Source organism: Lepidochelys kempii, chromosome 26 (assembly GCF_965140285.1).
Source record: "Lepidochelys kempii isolate rLepKem1 chromosome 26, rLepKem1.hap1, whole genome shotgun sequence".
Classification (NCBI taxonomy): Eukaryota; Metazoa; Chordata; order Testudines; family Cheloniidae; genus Lepidochelys; species Lepidochelys kempii.
Genome location: NC_136405.1, coordinates 10,997,310 through 11,013,494, shown reverse-complemented (window position 1 = coordinate 11,013,494; position 16,185 = coordinate 10,997,310). Strand labels below are relative to the sequence as shown.

General features: G+C 42.1%; 1 protein-coding gene across 2 annotated transcripts in view; it reads left to right on the top strand.

Annotated features, from left to right (window-relative positions):
• The window catches only part of GFPT1 (glutamine--fructose-6-phosphate transaminase 1), a 52,894-nt gene extending 43,950 nt beyond the window's left edge, over positions 1 to 8,944 (top strand). For both annotated transcript variants that reach the window (XM_073325270.2, XM_073325269.2), the window contains 5 exons: positions 1,567 to 1,681; positions 2,063 to 2,190; positions 2,867 to 3,034; positions 3,669 to 3,830; positions 4,663 to 8,944. In XM_073325270.2, coding sequence (XP_073181371.1) covers positions 1,567 to 1,681; positions 2,063 to 2,190; positions 2,867 to 3,034; positions 3,669 to 3,830; positions 4,663 to 4,707 — 618 coding nt within the window. In that variant the 3' untranslated portion in view covers positions 4,708 to 8,944. The remainder of the gene's footprint in view (positions 1 to 1,566; positions 1,682 to 2,062; positions 2,191 to 2,866; positions 3,035 to 3,668; positions 3,831 to 4,662) is intronic.
• The last annotated feature ends 7,241 nt before the right edge of the window (positions 8,945 to 16,185 follow it).

The window sequence follows — 16,185 nt, the reverse complement described above, 5'->3', positions numbered from 1 at the left end:
CCTGCCCAATCTTTCACTTGGGCTGAATAAGAGAAACACGTATGAGAAAATGAAGGAGGTTTCCTCTAACTGTTAGACAAGGAGGAACAGGCTTATTTACCCCACAAACTGCTCTCTCAGGTTAGTTTACAGAGCTGGTTGGCAGAAAATGTTTTGAAAGTTTTTCTGGTTTTTGTCAGGGCAAAAGTTTGCAACATTTCTCTCATAGTGTGCTCCAGGTCACAAAAAAAGAGAGGATTAATTGTCTGAATTATTCCAATGAAAGGAAATAGCTTCACTTGATGGCATACTAAGAGTAGTAATTTTAGTAAGTAGCCTTTTTTTTTATAAAGTGCAGAGCTGTCTATGGGGTATAGTTGACCAAGGTACAGTATAAGATGCTACATTTGCTTGATAAAGTACTTCTGCTCTGTGAAATCTGCTTTGATTTAGTTAAGTTTAGGAGAGAGATGATGTCAATCTGCTACATACATTCAGCCAAAAACAACAGTTGAGTTTTTAACAGTTCACTGGGGAATTTGGTCATGGAAAATTCACGACTCTTGCGAGCTATTTGTCCCTAGGCTGTTTTCACATTGCCAACACTGTTCTGTTTGTAGGTCACTGAAAACGTATTTTCTCTCTAGTGATGCTGAGGCTTACCTGTTTGTGCTGTAGTTCCAACATCTACTGCTGACCATTAGTTATCAGTCTAAGACATTGCTCAGAAATTGCAATTTGAGAACATAAGAATCTGCTGGTGACAGAAAAAAATCCAAGCACTGTTAACTGTACCAGTTAATATAAAAGAGCAACGTTAACCTTCAACTGTATGCTGCTAAGTGCAATGGTGGTAGGGTCTTGCATACAAAGCTAAGCAAATTAGTTGATAAACTTGTTCTCCATAAATGATGATGGATGCATAGTTATAAAATTCTTCTTTGTGCGAACTTTAGATAGCAGAATCAAGAAATGTATTTAACTATGTAGTAGGAGAATGTCTGACTAGCAAAAAGTCAACACAGGCCACCTCACTGATATTATATTACACCTTTCTTTCAAGGTGTTCACAGATTAAAAGAACTACTAGGCTACTGAAGCAGAAGCTTGTTTAGGGATAATCACATTCATTTGAAAATTTAGCTAGTGAAGGTGCACATAGTTTTAATTCCTGGTTTGCTTTGCAGCCAGAAATGCAAGTTATCTGTCTGACCCTTGTAAAATGTTGGGTTTTACTTTATTATACAGTTTAGGAAAGATGTAAAAGCTCAATCTGCATTTCCCTGGCTCATGCTGTGCAGTTAAATATTTACCTTACGTTGCTTGTAGTTGATCAGTCCTCTTTAATTAGAAGAAGTCAGTTAAAAATTGCAAGATGAGATTGTTCACTGATATCTACAAAAGCCAGGTTAGGGGAAACGTTTGTTAATCAAATTCTTTGGATTGAAATATCTTGATTAAACTCTCAGGACAACAATCCAAAAAAATTTTAGGCAAAAATTCTTAATCCTCACAATCATAGTCAATCAAGTAATGTCTTATATGCTTCTAAACATGATGGCATTTATCTCTGTCTCTCCTCTTTAGGCCTACACTAGCCAGTTTGTTTCTCTGGTGATGTTTGCCCTCATGATGTGTGATGATAGGATTTCTATGCAAGAAAGACGCAAAGAAATCATGCGTGGTCTAAAGGTCCTACCAGGTATGAAGCATCTTTTCTTAAAATTGCATTTACACTATTGTTGCTGAGTGAAAGTCATCTCGTGGTGGAGGGCCGGCACAAGATCTATGCAGCGTTTCAGTCCCACTGAAAAATAGGGCATCAGGGCACGATGAAGACAGCTGGTATATCCACATTTCAGCGTGAACTTTGGATGCTTCTGAATGAGAATCAGGTCCATCGGCAGAGCAGTGTAAAGGGGTTTTGGTGCAGTGGGGGGAAACAGGCTCAATAAATGCTGTAAAGATGCAGTTAATATTGAGGGAAGGCAAACATGTTGGTTTGCTCCTGGTACTGAGTAAATGTGTGCGTCTCTTTAGTGTTGTATTTCGGATTAACCCTTTGCCTCTTCCTAATTAATAGACTTGATTAAAGAAGTGCTGAGCATGGATGATGAGATCCAGAAACTGGCCACGGAGCTTTACCATCAGAAGTCGGTCTTGATTATGGGACGTGGCTATCACTATGCTACATGTCTGGAAGGAGCTTTGGTAAGGATTCAAACTGCCTTTGGCAGAGCTGGATGATAAATGCATACCCACTGGCACTTACAATCCTCAGATCCAAGTTATGAGCTTTAAACATGGGAACCCTCATTGCCCTCCATTAATGCTGGAAGGCCTTTTACTTTTCTAATCATGGTGTTACTGCCCTAAAGCTATGCCATTGGCTGAGTTCCTTTAAATGATTGCAGGGTTGTTTTTCCAAGAGTGCTCAGTACCCATGTAATTGGGGCCAGATTTAAAAACTGACCAGCACACCCTACAGTGTCCATTGAAGATCTGGCCCTGTGTCGTGTCCTCAGCAGGAGTTACATGCTGCTACTATTGACATTAATATTTCCTTTTCAAGCCATAATACAAACATTAAGCCTTAGTGCTCCTGGGAAGGTCGGTCGGTATTATCTGTTTTACAGAGAGACACTCACCTAGTGACAAAGGCGGGTGTGGATATAGAACCCAGGAGGGCTGAGGGCCTCTGAGCCACTTGACACAGATTTCAGACTGCATGAGTTCACAAATAAACTACCTCCACGTTCCAGGGGAAGGGTGATTAACTACAGCGCTAGTTTATGCATCATTATAGGAAGAAACACGTCCCTATACGTGTTCTGAACAAGGGCCAGACAGTAGCTTGATTAACAGGGCTATCCTTCTTCCTCTCTAGAAAATAAAAGAAATCACATACATGCACTCCGAAGGCATAATGGCTGGTGAGCTGAAGCATGGTCCCCTTGCCCTGGTAGACAAATTGATGCCTGTTATCATGATCATCATGAGGGACCATACCTATGCTAAGTGCCAGAATGCTCTCCAACAGGTTATAGCACGGCAGGTGAGTAATTGGAGATGGACGTGAATGGTATCATCCTAAGTGTAGAAGTTTAAATTGTTGCCTTCATCGCTAAAAAGCTCAAAAAATGTTAAGATTTGGATCGCTAGATCTACTGTAAGCAGTTTTGCTGTTCCTTTGTGGGATTTTAGAATGCCAGTTCGAGTCCAGCAGTAACAACTTGATTACCATCTAATGACTGTTGGGTAGTCTCGGGCCAGTTAGAGTTACTGCCTAAAAATTGCACTCTAGTCTGTTGGGGCTTTTAAGTGTCAGTTTCTGCAAGATACCGAAAGGTAATAGTCTAGAGTATGTCTTAAAGAGGTTTATCTTGAAATTCCAAAACAAGGTAATGCATCATCTTTTGTGAAGACTGCTGCAATTTTTTAATATGAAATAGTTCTCTCGCTGTGGAAGTTCTAGCTAAGTAATGAAGGAAAATGCAGGTGAGGCTCAGTTTTTTTTAAAAAGCAATATATGGCAAATGTAAAATACTATTGCTATTCTAGATTATTTTTAAGTGAAAGGTTCCTGCCCTTCTTGAGATCAGTGGGAGTTTTGCCAGGGATTTCAACAGAAGCAAGAAGGGGCCCTCTCAGGCAAGCTTTCTGGAGCATTGTGTATCTGACTCTTCCAGGGGCGACCGGTAGTGATTTGTGATAAGGAAGACACAGAGACAATAAATAATAATAAGAGGACAATCAAAGTTCCTCATTCCGTGGACTGTCTGCAGGGAATCCTGAGTGTCATCCCTTTACAGCTTCTGGCTTTCCATCTTGCAGTTCTCAGAGGATATGATGTAAGTACTATACTACCTTTATTGTCTATATACTCTCCAAAGGACTTAAAGTAGATCTATTATACTGAACAGAACCCACTACAGTTCTTTGAACTTACTAGCACCTTTAATCTAAGAGGGTTTTGATGCTTAAGTCAGTGGGGAAACAGTGATGGCAGATAACACTTGTTTCCTGCTTTTACTGTTGAATAAACCTCTTCCCACACTGCTGGTGGAAGTTAAATCATCCATCCCTTGTTCAAAAAAAAGACAAACTATGGTTTAGATATTGCTACAATGCATGTGCAAGAACATTTGGCGAATGCAGTATGCTTCACTCATGAGCTTGATCGCACTCACTGCTGTCGTTTTTGCAGAACACTTCCATAAAGATGTCTGTCCCTCTGCTTTTCTCCCCTCTCAAGGCATGTCTATACAGAGACCTTGTGCACGGCGAGCCAGGCCGTAAAACTGCACTAGGGAACTTCAGCGCATTATAGCAGGGTCCACACGGCTACTTAATATGTGGCAGGCTGGAGCACTGTGGATTTACATCCTGGCTTGCCACAAACAAAGTCTTGTGCAGACAAACACACCACCCCCACCCCCGCCCTGAGGGTGCAGAAAATTAAGCTTAATTATCACTTGAGCTAGATCAGGGCCCAGAGAAGTTTTTTGATCTATTTACAACAATTCTCTTGGCCAAACTATTTCCAGAGCTCTTAACAAAACTAGAGTGGTCTAGTTTGGACAAAAACCTTTGAACAAATGCCAGTAAATTTAATATTGTCTTTCATGAAGTGTAAAATAGTGATGTGTGGTCTTGCTCACAAAAATTTTTTTTTTTTTACAGGTTGATTTCCCAAGAAATCTGGCCAAGTCTGTAACTGTAGAGTAAAAGTGCACCTGAACCTTAGGGGTATGGGGAAGTAAATGGAGAGACTTTTTGGGTACCAAAATACCTTGATTTTAAAGTCCCCTAGCTCAAATCATCTTTTGTGTATAAAATCACCATAATTGTTACATTAGTGATTGTCAAATTGATTCCATATGCCCTGTCAATAGCTTTGTTTTGTTGAAAGGTGCTCACTAGGAGACTTGGTAATCATTTCAGGGGCGAGATAATTTAGGTATAAAGGAACCTCCCTTATCTATGCAGGTACTTAGTCAATTGTATGTGCCACCAACTGACATGGAAATTAGAGCTGTAATAGGCCGTAAATGAGCACACAGACACGATGGTTTAGAAGAGATTGTGCCTGTTTACATAAAAAAATTTAAGGAGAGATTCTGATTAGTCACTGGATTTCCCTTTATGTAATTTGGTTAGGGTGCCCAAAATTAGCCTCAGAAAGAATCTAGTCTAGGGCAAATGCCTAGCAACTGACAATCCTGCAAAGACAGTGGGCCAAAATCTGCTGTCAGACAACAGAACTCCAGAGTTGTTGGAGTTCATTCTAAATGAGAGCAGCAGCTGACCCAATATTGGAAGCATGTAATATTCGCAAACAATATCATCCCCTTGTTGTGTGGGAAGAAGGAGAAATCTATTGCTCCCACAGGACCATTGCAACACTAAAGAGAATTCCAATTTAGGTGCTGGGTTTATTTTACTGCTGCTGTTAGCAAGTATGATTTGGAACACGTACAAGAAACTTGCTCTCAGAACAGGATCCTTGTATGTGCACAAAAAGTTAGTCTGGGCTTGCTACGCTTGACAGTGTTTGTCAGGAGAGTTGCAGGGAACGAATGCATGGCTTTCATTTTCATGGCTGCTGTTACTTAGTGCTAGTGACAGCAAATAGTTTCAGGGGCATATATGGTTTGGGTTTGAGAATTAGACCAGGAAAATCAACAAAGCTTCATTCACAAGACTACGAACAATATTTTAAGTAGCTTGCATTGGATTAAAAGCAGAAATAGCAAAGGTACCCTGAACTTCAACAAAAGGATGAATGTCATTGGTGGGTTTGAAGTAAACAGCCAGAGTTTATAGCCAAGGCATATAAAAGAACATAGGACTGTAAGACTTAAAGTGAAGCCTGTAGCTTATTAATGGAACATGAAGGTCATGCCGCCATAGTTAGGGATTTTCTTCTTCACAAGATGTAATATTTTGACCTTGTAGAAGTCTGCTTTACCGGAGGGCCTGTCGAATACGGCTCTGAGTATGCTGTAGTCAATTGCTCATACAGGTTCAAAGGACCGTAGCTATAGCAATGCCCTCTCCCATTCTTAAAATTGATATGAACTGAAGTCAATAATGTAAACTTCCTGCATTTTTGTATCTTATTCATAGATCTGTTCCCTGCTTAGTTTTACTGTCTTAGCAAGAGCTTGAGTACAGCTATTAATGCATTGTATGAGGACCACGATTCGTGCTGAGCTATTAATTTGTATTTAGGAATGAAGTAGTAACGGTAGCAATTTAATGCCTACACTATTACAATAGATGCTAATTTCATTAGACACCTCAGCCTGAACTGACAATTGAGACTTCCCCACAATGATTTACTAACAAGCAACATTTTTTATATAGCCCAGCACTACATGTTAGCTAATGACAGTTTACTCTTAACCTTCCTCAGCTTATGTTAGTTTCATTTTTAGGAGGGAGGGAGCTGCTGTTAAACTTGGAAGAGCTGAAGTCAAGGGGAGAACGTGCTGTGATTCTAATGTAAGGAAGTGAGACCCTTAAAGGGGGAAGCATTCCGAGGTACCCATAGATTTCAGGGAGAGGAATTGATTTGGAGATCTCTCTTTTTCCCTAATTAACTTGGAAGACAAGCTAGAAGTGCTAGTCTAGGTTTGTACAGATGGGATTTTATTTCAGAAGCAGGATTGCTACATAGTACAAATCTGATTGAGAACATCAAGTGCAGCTATTTTCTTTTCGTAAAAGGACCAAAGAAACAGGATACTAAATTAAAGAGCTGTAGGTCTGATAGTTTCTACAAAGCTGTTTTACCTTGCAATATTTATAAAATCTCAAAGTCACGCATTTACTTTGATAGGATGGACAGCCCCAAAGACTTTACAAAATCAAGCTCAATTGCTTACTAATGAAAATTGCAGAGGAAGAGATTAAACCAGGGAGCTACATTAAGGTCCAAAACTCAGCCTGCTAAAATTGAAATGTATGTGACTAGAGTATCAGATATTGCAATGCATAAAAAAGAATGTTCTAGAACACACTCACTGTGAAGAATTTTTTTGAATGATTATGGTAGGATATCCTTAAAGCATCTCATTTTTGCCAATTGCCATGCCAGCGTATACAGGATTTTCTTATCCCGCTAGTTTGATGAAACAATGTTGTTTCCCCCTCCTGCTGCTACCTGGAAGTTTTAGAATGTCTTGTGCTCTCCGAACTGAATGTTTAGATTACTGAGCCAGTAACATTAATTCCTTCCTAACTGATGTATTTAAAAAAATTCATTAGCCCTTTCCTTTATCAAATGCGTCGGCTCACACTTGTCTGAAAAGAATTTTTAGTAAGAATGTAGCATATGTTCACTTTTGTTTTAGTGCATAAAGAGTTCAACAATAACTCCTGCTGCTATTTCAAGAGAAGACATTGAAGGTTTCCTACCAGTTATTTAACAAAGCAAGAGTATTTTTAACTTACTGAAATATAGAACTAGACAATTTTTCAGACAAAGAACTCTGCTCTTCTCATGCAAGTTCACTCCTGGAACTTGATACCAGAGTATACAGTAGCAGAAACACGGTCACAACTGGAAAAGGTTTAAGCCATTCAATCCTGCTAAGCCGCACTGCCCGTTGTTAGAGTATTGCATAAAAGACCTCAAGAGGAGGCAGTGTATTTTTTTTAAATCTTGCCATATTTACCAGTACAATGGCACTTAGAGCGTGTCCCATGATTAGTACGCTATGGGTTTTGCCAGGGTAAGGTTTTAACTAGCATCCTCTCCATTTATGGACTAAGTTACTCTGATCTGTACTTTGCTCACAAGGAAAGCTCTCCTACTGTGGGTATTCTTCGGGCCTCAACTTTTACTGAGCAGCAAGACCCAGAGGCAACAAACCTGGCCTCTATCCTAGTTTAAATTATGTGCCAATAAAGGGGTTGTCCTAAAAACATTTGAACAGTTTTTCAAAGGCAAGATTAACAAATTCCAGTGTAATCCCCACCTAGAAATAATGTCAATATGCTTCTGGCACTGGTGTGTTAAATGAAGTATGCTTGGTTTGCTCAAAGGCAAATTGTGCAATTCATGGCAAAAACGTGGAGGTACACTTTTTAAATTACTATTCAAAGACGGGGGCGGGGGCAGAAGTAGCAGTTTTAAAAATCTTCACCCAACTTGTATTTACAACGCAGGAGACAAAATCCCTAGGAATGTTTGTTTGAAAACCAGAGCCCAGTGACTATGTTCCAGAAGCAAGTCTGGTCAAGCCTGGTTACTGGACTGCCAACTGGGAGACTAAAGGGGTGCACTCAGTGGTGTGACTGTAACACTTTTAGGACACACCTGAGCTATTTAGTTCAAGTAACAATGGCGGTGAAGCTCTGGCTATACAAGCCCATCCAGGACTCGTGTCTTGCAGCTTCACTGTTAACGTTATTCAGGCTTGTGCTACGGTCCCAACGGACTGTAGTGTAGACATACCCTGGGACTGGCGATGCCTTTACTATGGGATGTTGTACAGCTCTTCCCTCCTCCAGAAGTCACCTGCTAGTCCTTCAGAACACAGGCAGACTGGAAGATGAAGGGGTCTGCAAACAGAGTAAGCCGTGCTAAAGCAGATTGCGAACGCTTAGTTGTGGCAAAGGTTAGGCCCGAAGCAAGTACCTGTTAGACATTTACCTCAAGACATGGGATCCCTCCCCAGTGTGAGAAAACTGACAGAAAACCATTGGTATCTGTCTGAATTGAAAGTTAACTTAGTTTCCTTTCCGTCTTCAGTGGGTGTAAACAGACATTTGAAGTGGCAAATATTACCATTGTTTTCCTTTGCATGTACATATCCAGCTGAGTTGGTTTATGGGGACCATTCGGTATCTTGCTTCCTGTTATATGCTGTCTGCAGAAAATGTTTTAGTTTTGTGTGTCGTATTTTATAATTTGAGTTTTGTATCTCACCCTTTGAATAAAATGAAGTGCCCACCATTAAGTGGAGAGATGTGGTCTTTAGTTGAATCCATCATGTGAAATTTTCTACTGCTAAAACCATCCGTAGAAGGAGCATTATTCTCTAAAAAGTTTTAACTGAATTCAATATATGATTGCAGAGCTCTAAGACTCCCACTACTGATTTAGGAATACAGCTTCACCCTTAGATGCCAAGATAATTCCCATAATCCTGCTGCCCTAACTTCCATGAATGTAGTAATTGCCATACTTAACCAGAAGAGAGTCATCCATCTGCCCCGGCACTCAGTGCTCCAGTTGGAAATAGAACAAGCTCCTCCGCAATGGACAATTATAGAATAAGCTTTCCTAAGGGGCAGGCTTCTCCTAAACCATGTCACTTAGAGATAGATTCATGCCCCACTGCGTGAGCATTTTAATACAGATTTAAAAACCCGAGTTGTAGGTACACAGCAAAATATACCCCCTTCCACGTAGAACCTCCCCAGAAATGACTGATGCTGATTGAATCCTACCATGCTCTTGGCCTCACTGATATCTTGTGACTGAGTTCTAAAGAATGGAGTCAGACCTACTCCAGTTTTGAATTTGTCACCTTTCAGTGGGTTGGCTACTTGCTCTTGTAATACACAAGGACATAAATAGGATAGGGGCATTCCTGCTGTGAGGTTTTTATAGTAATAGAAGTACAGAGCGCCAAGATCATGCAGTTTCTCATAAGACAGCAGCTGAGAGATAATCAAGATAGTTCATTGCTAGGAAATGCCTAAACAAACCCAGCAAGTTAAGCCCACAAAAGCAGAAGAGTCTAAGTCTGAAATCCCATCCTCCAAGTCAAACCCATAGATATTTGACCAATGCCTTTTGTGATTTATTGGCCTCTGGTATTCTCCCCTGCAAAGAGATGAGTCAATCTCTCACCAGCTACTGTTGTTCCTTGGTTAGCTGTACAGCATTTAGGGTTGCCACCTTGAGAAGCAATTGATAGAGTATCTGTGTGAATCACTTTAAAGGCCAACCTTTGCATGGCTTGTACCTCTAGCACCAAATTAAGGTAAAAAAGTTTAAAAGCTGTGCCAGAGAAAAGCTAACTCAGAGCCTTCCCTATGTATTGAAAACACTACACTTATCCAACTCTGAAGTACAGTGAATACATTACTAGCATTGCCTCTCCTGCCTATGGCCCAGGAGTCAGGATAAGGGAACTACCTTTTCTTAACCAATTACACAGAGCCATTAAGTACTATCAGAGATGACACTGATTGGTTATTTGCATGCCTAATTCACCATGGTAACTTCGCTCAGGACCAGAATAGCAAGAATGTCACATTTGCTATCACCTTATAATAGCCATCGAATGTAAGCAGGCTTACGATAACTTGCTACAGTTAGAGAAGTCTTCATTTAACATAGGACCAGAGAACCTAGGCCATATGTATAGCATGGGGGACTATTGTGGGAAGCAGTAACTGGAAGATGTGGGGGGTGTGGCTGGACAATCAGCTGAAAACAAGCTCTGAATGTGACCAAAAGCTAAACATTGTGGGATGCATAAACGGGGGAAGCTTGAGATTATTTTACCTCTGTTGGCACTGGTGTGTCCAGTCCTGGTGCCTACAGATGAAGGATCATAGAAGAGCTATGAGAATGAGTCTAATCAAAGAGCTCAATCTAGTTAACTCAACAAAGAGGAAGTTAAGGGGTGACTTGATTACAGCCTATGGGGAACAAATATTTGATAATGGGCTCTTTGGTCTAGCAGAGGAAGGTCTAACACAATCTAATGGCTGGAAGTTGAAGCTAGACAAATTCAGACTAGAAATAAGGTGTACATATTTAACAGTGAGTAATTAATCATTGGAACAATTTACCCTAAGCATTGTGGAAGATTCTCCATCCTCAACCCTTTTTAAAAATCAAGACAGAATGAATCTTTTAGAACAACAACATCCAAAGAATTATGTTCGGGAAGTTCTCTGGCCTATGTTATACAAGCGGTCAGACTGGGTAATCACAATGGTTCCTTCCAGCTTTGGAATCTAAAACATGGTTGCCAATATTCTTCACACCATGACTAGGGTGACCAGATGTCCCGATTTTGGGGTCTTACCCCCCACCCCGTCCCGATTTTTCACACTTGCTATCTGGTCACCCTAACCATGATTACAAAAAAACCAACCCTCCAGTCCTGCCACTTGGCCTAATGGAAAGTCTCTTACAGCAGCTGTAGTTGCGATTGCATCTAGCAGAAGGCAGCGATGCACACATTAGCCTGTGAATGTAGGCCCGAAGCACTAACAGTTGTCAAAATAAATGAAACTTACGCTCAAGCAATGATCCAAGTGGCTGTTTTGACTCTCAGCCAAATTCATTCCTAACTCAACTCCATGGACTAATCCCCCAAACACCAGCTTAGCAACATTGCCAGGTCACTAACCCATATGAGTAGTTCTCATTAATTTGCATTACAGATTTTGCAAATCTAGAAGCCACAACCAAGAGCAGGCCACCCTCATGCTAGGCAGAGAATATACTAGATCAGTGGCTCTCGACCTTTCCAGACGACTGTACCCCTTTCGGGAGCCTGATTTGTCCTGAGTACCCCCAAGTTGCACCTCACTTAAAAACGACTTGCTTTTAAAATCAGACCAAAAAAAGTGTCCCTCTATTACTTTTACGGACTCTCTCATTTTTACCCTACAATTATAAAATAGATCAATTGGAATATAAATACTGTCCTTACACACACACACACACAAATATATAGAGAGCAGTATAAACAAGCCATTGTAGGACAGTTTAGTTTGTACGACTTTGCTAGTGCTTTTTCTGTAGCCTGTTGTAAAACTAGGCAAATAGCTAGATGAGTTGATGTAGCCCTGGTTGAGAACCACTGTACTATAGAATAATACACTCTAAATATACCTGTGCAACAGGTATACGATAGAAGGGGAAACAGACAAAGTGGCATGTCTAAGGTCAGATAGTAGGTCAGGTCAGAAGCACAGCTAAGGATGGAATCAGGTCTCCTGATTTATAGTCCAATCGCGATCCACTTAGGCCAAGCTACCTCTGAAATCTTCACATGACTAAACCTAGTAGGATATCTGCAATGAAGGCAGCAGTGGGTCCAGCTCCTGCCAGCCCTTTTATGCAGAGTGTCCTTTGACATCAGAGTTCCATCATCTGCAGGTTTGGGCCAGATTTTTAAAAGGTATTACATACCTTTCTGTAATGAGATTAACAGAAGCATATAGCTGCCTAGCTCCCAATGAGATCACCAGGTCCCCATCTGCCTCATTAGGCTGCTAAATACCCTTAAAAATCTTTGTGGCTCTTTGTGCTTCGTTGTTCTCCTAAATCTGAAAAATACATTTATTTGATCGAAGATTTGCTGCTTTTGGGGACCATAAAAGTGCATCTTAGAACACTTTCACAGCACAGGCCTCATCTTAAGGCTTGTCTACACAGGTGCAAGTTCCTCCAATATAGCTACGTGGATTTATTTGCAAGACTATTAATATCGGTACCACGCACAGGTGTTATAAACTCTGCTTATACCTGGACACTGGATCTATGATAAGGGATTCCACTAGCGTAAATACCAACAGGGTAGTCGGTGGTGCAAATTATCGTACAAGAGGATAGACCCTTAATGGGGAACATTTAGAAGCACAAGATAGAAACCTCTCAAGTTAAGAGTATGTGGGAGTTGTCCTTCCTATTCATCTCCAACTTCTAACCTGCTGCCCACTGGTCCCCCCCGCATGCTACTCCTTGCCACCTTCACTTCTAGTATTCCAAATCTTAAGTCAGAGTGTTTCCAATTCTCCCCTCATTTATCCTACTCTGTTACAAACTGTACCTCTAACAACTGCTGGAGCCTGAAGGGCTAGTGGTCAGCGCTATCCTGGGATTTAGGAGCCCTGGATTTCCTGCCCCCTGCTCTGCCATACTCTCGGTATGACTTTGGCAGGTCACCGAAGTCCAGATCCTCAAAAGATTTTGGCACCTCAGGGAACGGATGGCCAGGATCCCCTGGGGGACTAACTTGAAGGGGAAGGGAGTCCAGGAGAGCTGGCTGTATTTCAAGGAATCCCTGTTGAGGTTACAGGGACAAACCATCCCGATGAGTCGAAAGAATAGTAAATATGGCAGGCGACCAGCTTGGCTTAATGGTGAAATCCTAGCGGATCTTAAACATAAAAAAGAAGCTTACAAGAAGTGGAAGGTTGGACATATGACCAGGGAAGAGTATAAAAATATTGCTCGGCCATGTAGGAATGTTATCAGGAGGGCCAAATCGCACCTGGAGCTGCAGCTAGCCAGAGATGTCAAGAGTAACAAGAAGGGTTTCTTCAGGTATGTTGGCAACAAGAAGAAAGCCAAGGAATGTGTGGTTTCAGAGGAACAGCCGTGTTAGTCTGTATTCGCAAAAAGAAAAAGGAGTACTTGTGGCACCTTAGAGACTAACCAATTTATTTGAGCATGAGCTTTCGTGAGCTACAGCTAAGCTCATGCTCAAATAAATTGGTTAGTCTCTAAGGTGCCACAAGTACTCCTTTTCTTTTTAAGGAATGTGTGGGCCCCTTACTGAATGAGGGAGGCAACCTAGTGACAGAGGATGTGGAAAAAGCTAATGTACTCAATGCTTTTTTTGCCTCTGTCTTCACGAACAAGGTCAGCTCCCAGACTGCTGCGCTGAGCATCACAAAATGGGGAAGAGATGGCCAGCCCTCTGTGGAGATAGAGGTGGTTAGGGACTATTTAGAAAAGCTGGACGTGCACAAGTCCATGGGGCCGGACGAGTTGCATCCGAGAGTGCTAAAGGAATTGGCGGCTGTGATTGCAGAGCCATTGGCCATTATCTTTGAAAACTCGTGGCAAACCGGGGAAGTCCCAGATGACTGGAAAAAGGCTAATGTAGTGCCAATCTTTAAAAAAGGGAAGAAGGAGGATCCTGGGAACTACAGGCCAGTCAGCCTCACTTCAGTCCCTGGAAAAATCATGGAGCAGGTCCTCAAAGAATCAATCCTGAAGCACTTGCATGAGAGGAAAGTGATCAGGAACAGCCAGCATGGATTCACCAAGGGAAGGTCATGCCTGACTAATCTAATCGCTTTTTATGATGAGATTACTGGTTCTGTGGATGAAGGGAAAGCAGTGGATGTATTGTTTCTTGACTTTAGCAAAGCTTTTGACACGGTCTCCCACAGTATTCTTGTCAGCAAGTTAAGGAAGTATGGGCTGGATGAATGCACTACAAGGTGGGTAGAAAGGTGGCTAGATTGTCGGGCTCAACGGGTAGTGATCAATGGCTCCATATCTAGTTGGCAGCCGGTATCAAGTGGAGTACCCCAAGGGTCGGTCCTGGGGCCGGTTTTGTTCAATATCTTCATAAATGATCTGGAGGATGGTGTGGATTGCACTCTCAGCAAATTTGCGGATGATACTAAACTGGGAGGAGTGGTAGATACGCTGGAGGGGAGGGATAGGATACAGAAGGACCTAGACAAATTGGAGGATTGGGCCAAAAGAAATCTGATGAGGTTCAATAAGGATAAGTGCAGGGTCCTGCACTTAGGACGGAAGAACCCAATGCACAGCTACAGACTAGGGACCGAATGGCTAGGCAGCAGTTCTGCGGAAAAGGACCTAGGGGTGACAGTGGACGAGAAGCTGGATATGAGTCAGCAGTGTGCCCTTGTTGCCAAGAAGGCCAATGGCATTTTGGGATGTATAAATAGGGGCATAGTGAGCAGATCGAGGGACGTGATCGTTCCCCTCTATTCGACATTGGTGAGGCCTCATCTGGAGGACTGTGTCCAGTTTTGGGCCCCACACTTCAAGAAGGATGTGGATAAATTGGAGAGAGTCCAGCGAAGGGCAACAAAAATGATTAGGGGACTGGAACACATGAGTTATGAGGAGAGGCTGAGGGAGCTAGGATTGTTTAGCCTGCAGAAGAGAAGAATGAGGGGGGATTTGATAGCTGTTTTCAACTACCTGAAAGGGGGTTCCAAAGAGGATGGCTCTAGACTGTTCTCAATGGTAGCAGATGACAGAACGAGGAGTGACGGTCTCAAGTTGCAGTGGGGGAGGTTTAGATTGGATATTAGGAAAAACTTTTTCACTAAGAGGGTGGTGAAACACTGGAATGCGTTACCTAGGGAGGTGGTAGAATCTCCTTCCTTAGAGGTTTTTAAGGTCAGGCTTGACAAAGCCCTGGCTGGGATGATTTAACTGGGAATTGGTCCTGCTTTGAGCAGGGGGTTGGACTAGATGACCTTCTGGGGTCCCTTCCAACCCTGATATTCTATGATTCTATGACCTAACTCCCACTGAAGTCACTGAGAGTTAGGATCCTCAGTGTCTTTAGGCCTCAGCTCTGCCCTCTGTACAACGGGGATAATAGCACATCCCTCCCTCACAGGGGTGTTGTGGAGATAAATACATGTAAAGAGTGTTCGATGCTCAGACCTCACAGTAACTGTGCCCTGGACAGTCCTGTCATCCTGGCGTTCTAATATTCCATTCAACTTGGGTGTTGGCGTTTTTACATGCAAGTCTTGAAATCTGGGTCCCTAAGATTCTCTAAAAACAGAGACACAAGCTGGTAATGTTAGGTGCACGATCAGATTCTGTAATAACTTCAGCATAACTTCTACAAGGCATGTTTTAGACTCAGATTTAGACACAGAAGGGACCATCACAATCATCTAATCCAGTGGGTTTCAACCTTTTTTCCAATTGCAGACCCCTAAAAAATTCCAAAGTAAGGTGTGAGTCCCTTTGGAAAGCTTAATCTGCAGACCGCCGGGGGTCCCCAGACCACATCTTCAAAACCACTGATCTAGTCTGACCTTTTGCACATTGCAGGCCACAGAACCTCACCCACTCCTGTAATAGACCCTTAACTTCTGGCTCAGTTACTGAAGTCCTCAACTCATGATTTAAAGAGAATCCACCATTTTCATATCTTGTTCAGACAGCAGGCAGGTGTAAAGGGTGTTTGAAACAAGAAGACTGATCTATCGGATCTGCCCAGTTTGTTCATAAGGAGTGAGATCCTCATTCACTCAGCAACAAAGGAACACTCGCTGTTGGGGGAAAAGTTAGCTCCACAAATTACCCAACGCTGTTTTTAAATGTAAGATGAAAGAGCCCCCACGGGTTACGACATGCCGATGTAAAACAGTTTTAAACAAATCTCTGCCCTCGCGACAATCCAAACACCGCGGAGTCTGGCTTGTGCACAA